This window comes from Hemitrygon akajei, chromosome 11, assembly GCF_048418815.1.
Source record: "Hemitrygon akajei chromosome 11, sHemAka1.3, whole genome shotgun sequence".
In the NCBI taxonomy this organism is placed as follows: Eukaryota; Metazoa; Chordata; class Chondrichthyes; order Myliobatiformes; family Dasyatidae; genus Hemitrygon; species Hemitrygon akajei.
The window spans coordinates 73,693,603-73,697,720 of NC_133134.1; the positions used below are offsets into that span (position 1 = coordinate 73,693,603).

The 4,118-nt window shown below is 47.9% G+C and overlaps 1 protein-coding gene across 1 annotated transcript; it reads left to right on the forward strand.

Annotated features, from left to right (window-relative positions):
* The first annotated feature begins 343 nt into the window (after window positions 1-343).
* mrps21 (mitochondrial ribosomal protein S21) lies at window positions 344-4,118 on the forward strand. Its single transcript, XM_073061131.1, has 2 exons — window positions 344-499; window positions 3,769-4,118. The coding sequence occupies exons 1-2, from the start codon at window positions 417-419 to the stop codon at window positions 3,947-3,949; spliced, it is 264 nt and encodes an 87-aa protein (XP_072917232.1). The 5' UTR covers window positions 344-416; the 3' UTR covers window positions 3,950-4,118.

Below are 4,118 nucleotides of genomic sequence, written 5' to 3' on the forward strand. Positions count from 1 at the left end.
TACTCATACAACCCTACTACATATAAACAAGCTTTTTGGTCCATCTAGTCCATGTCGAACCATTAATCTGCCAAGTCCCAACGACCTGCTCCCGGACCCTGCCCCTCCACACCTCGCCCATCCAAATTACTTATCCAAATTTCTCTTAAACGTTGAAGTCGACCCCACATCCACCTCTTGCGCTAGTAGCTAATTATTAATTATTATTCATTATTAATTGATTCATTAATATATCAAGTATCAAATAATTATACGCCGACAAATCTTGTTTTAATCGATTCTACCGAGAGGATTTAGCGATTGTTCTCAGATTTCAGCCGCTGGGAACTGTTGGTGCGGGGGGAACCTTTGCTGGCGGGTCGGGTTGCCTGGCCGGACGTTTGGGAGCGACAGACCGGCCCCAGCTTTCCGCCAGGATGGCGGCTCACGCCCGGTTCGTGTCGCGGACGGTAATGGTTCGAGGCGGGGACGTGGAGGCGGCTTACCGGACACTAACCCGGTGAGGGAGGCGATCCAGCGGTCACGATGGGCTGTGGTTGCCCCGGGGTGGGAGGGTCAGAGGGCAACGGGAGGGAGGGAGCGCCCTTGCCTTGGGCTGAGGGGAATGGTGGCGGTTCCCCTCTCCACCCATTTCATTTCACACAGGGCAGCGCTTTACAGCGCCAGTCACCTTGGTTCAATTCCCGCTGATGTCCGCAATGAGTTAGTACGATCTCCCCTTGACTGCGTGGTTTTCCTCCGGGTGCTCCGGTTTCCTCCCACAGTCCAAAGTCGTTCGGGTTCGGGTTAGTGTGGACACCTGAAGCATGGCGATGGTTGTGGGCCGCATCCTCTAACTGTGTGAATGACACATTGAGGACCCCACACATTTCACAGTATGTGTCCGTATACACGTGACAAATAATGTTTTCTCCCCCTCCCCACCACATACAACCCTGAGATTCTTTCTCTGTGGGCATACTTAGCAAATCTGTAGAACAGTAAATGTAAAAGAATGTGCAAATGAATAAATAACCGGCCTGAAATAACAATAAAACAAGAGTCCTTGAATGAGTTAGTTATCCCCTTTGTTCAAGAGCCTGATGTTTGAGGTGTTCTTGAACCTGGTGGTGTGAGTCCTGAGGTTCCTGTACCCTCTACCTGATGGCAGCAGCGAGAAAAGAGCACGGCCTGGGTGGTGAAGATCTTTGATGGTGGATGCTGCTTCTCTACGGCAGTGTTTCATGTAGATGTGCTCAATGCTTGGGAAGCTGAATCAACTACTTTTCCACTCAAAGGCATTGGTGTTCCCATAACACAGCCAGTCAGCAAACTTTCCACCACACATCTATAGAAGTTTGCCAAAGTTTTTAATTACATGCTGAATCTCCGCAGACTCCTGAGGAAGTGGAGGCACTGTTGTGCTTTCTTCGCAATTATATTTGTATGATGGGTCCAGGACAGGTCCTCTGACATAGAGACACCCAGGAATTTAAGTTAATGACCCTCTCCACTAATGATTCTCCAGAGATTACTGGCTTATGGACCTCTGGTTTCCCTCTCTCAAAGTCTATAATCAGTTCCTTGGTTTTATTGGCATTGAGTGGGAGGTTGTTGTTTTTACACCACCAAATTTTCAGTCTCCCTCCTGTATGCTGAGTCATCACCACCTTTGATACGACCTACAACAATGGTGTCATCAGCAAACTTGTATATGGTGTCGGAGCTGTACTTAACCACAGGTGTAAAACGAGTAGACGGGGCTAAGCACCAATCCCTGTGGTGCTCCTGTGTTGATGGAGATTGTGGAGGAGATGTTTTTGCCAATCTGAACTGACGGGTATGTACGTGAGGAAATCCAGGATACAATTGCCCAGGTCTTGGAGTTCTCTGATTAGTTTTGAGGGGATGGTGGTATTAAATGCTGATAAAGAGCATCTTTCCTGTCCAGATGTTCCCGGATTGAGTGAGGAGCCAATGAGATGGCATCTAATGTAGACCTGTTGCTTCGGTAGGCGAATTGGAGTGGATCCAAGTCACCACTCAGACGGGAGCTGATGTACTTCAACGCCGGCCTCTCAAAACTTCATCACTGGGCGATAGTCATTTAGACAGGTTACCACACTCTTCTTGGGCACCGGTATGATTGAAGTACCACACACTGCTGGAGCGAGGGGTTGAGGATATCTGTGAATAATCCAGCCAGTGGTTAGCACAGGGCTTCAGTGCTCGGCCAGGCACTCCAATCTTGTGCCCGATGGAGGGGGGGAGGGTGCTGGAAGAAGAGATAATATCCAGGATGGGTGGGCTGAGACGCTTCCACGGCTCTCTGCTGTTCTTACGGTCTCAGACAAAGCGGTTGCCATGATGTATCTGGATACATAGATACATAAATAGGATCCTTTTTTTTTCCTTTTTTTAATTTAATTTTTTATTTAGGAATAACACAATACAGAATACGTAATGGATTACATTTTCCTCCATTTTGCTTTTATATCTTGCCCCCAAACAAAGCTCCCCTCACCCACCCTCTCCGAACATACCATGGCAGCTAATGTATTTACAATACAACAGTTCACAAATACAAGTATGGACATTTCACAGCCATACCCCCACACTACTTCAAGCCGAAGGCCCACACACATCTACAACATGTCAGATGATCCAGAATACACTGATACTACAATTCATCAACTGCCCTGTGAGGTAAACAAGATGCGTGCTAAAAGGGAGGCAACTTCCCAAGTACAATCAGATGCCCTCAACTAGTAGGTAATTCCTTAAGATTCCCAAAATATGACAAGAAAGGTCCTCATTTCGAATAGAACTTTTTCACAGACCCCCTCAGAGTAAATTTAATCTTTTCTAGTTTCAGAAAAAGCATTACGTCCTCTAACCAAGCAGCAGCAGATGGGGGAGTGGCAGATTTCCAGACCAGCAAGATTCTCCTACGGGCCAAAAGCGATGTAAATGCAATGATATCCAACTGGCTTGCATTTAAACCCAAAGCATCATCTGCCACACCAAATGCAGCTATAAGCGGGCAAGGTCTCAGTGTCACCCCAAAACCTCACTGATAATTTTAAAAACCAGTGCCTAATAGCCATCAAGCCGAGGGCAAGACCAAAATGCATGCACTAAGCCAGTGCTTTCTACGTGGACCTTGATGAATGGCCCCACACCTGCTTCTATTTATGTCTTTATTGATCTTCTATTCCCCCCCCCCCCACCTCTTTCTTGGAAAACAGGCTGGACTATTTGGAAGGTTGTTGGGACTATGTATGGGATGAGGGATTATAAATGGGGGATGACCTAGGCCAATGTGCTGTTGGAAATGGTTTATTATTGCCACATGTAGAGAAAGACTGTTCAGACAGATGAAATTTTTGTAAACATTAGAGATTATTTTTGTCACATGTACAGCAAAACATGGTCATTGCCTCAATGACTGGCACAGTCCGAGGATGGGGTGGGGGCAAACCACGAGTGTCGGCACCAACAAAGCGTGCCCACAACTCACTAACCCTAATCTATACGTCTTTGGAATGTGGGAGGAAACCTTCACGGTCACAGGGAGTACGTGCAAACTCCTTATCGACAGCGGCAGGAATTGATAATCACTGGTACTGTAAAGCGTTCTGCTACCATGGCTTCCTACAGTATTGGGGAGAACAAGGGAATGCAGAATAAAGTGTAACAGTCTCTGTTCTGTGGATGTCTGATGGTTTGAGCCCTGGTGTAGAAGGTTACAGAGAGTGCTGGAGTGAACTTGCCATTTCCTTCCCCCAGGATCCTGACCACAGACGGGGTCATAGAGGATGCCAGGCGAAGGCGCTACTACGAGAAGCCATGCCGGAAGCGCATCCGGGAGAATTATGAGAACTGCCGGAGGATCTACAACGTGGAGATGGCGCGGAAACTGGCCTTCCTGATGAAGGCCAATCGGCAGGACCCCTGGCTGGGCTGCTGACAGCACCCTTCTGACAGGTTACGGGTCTGCACTCAGCAGTGAGGTGGAGCAGCCAGGGGCTCTCTGAGTGTCGCCTAATGCTCGGCACTGGACTCTCAGCCCAGCTGGATGTCTGGACTGAAACAGGATTGTGATTCTCAATAAACTGGAGTGGATTCAACAAACCAAA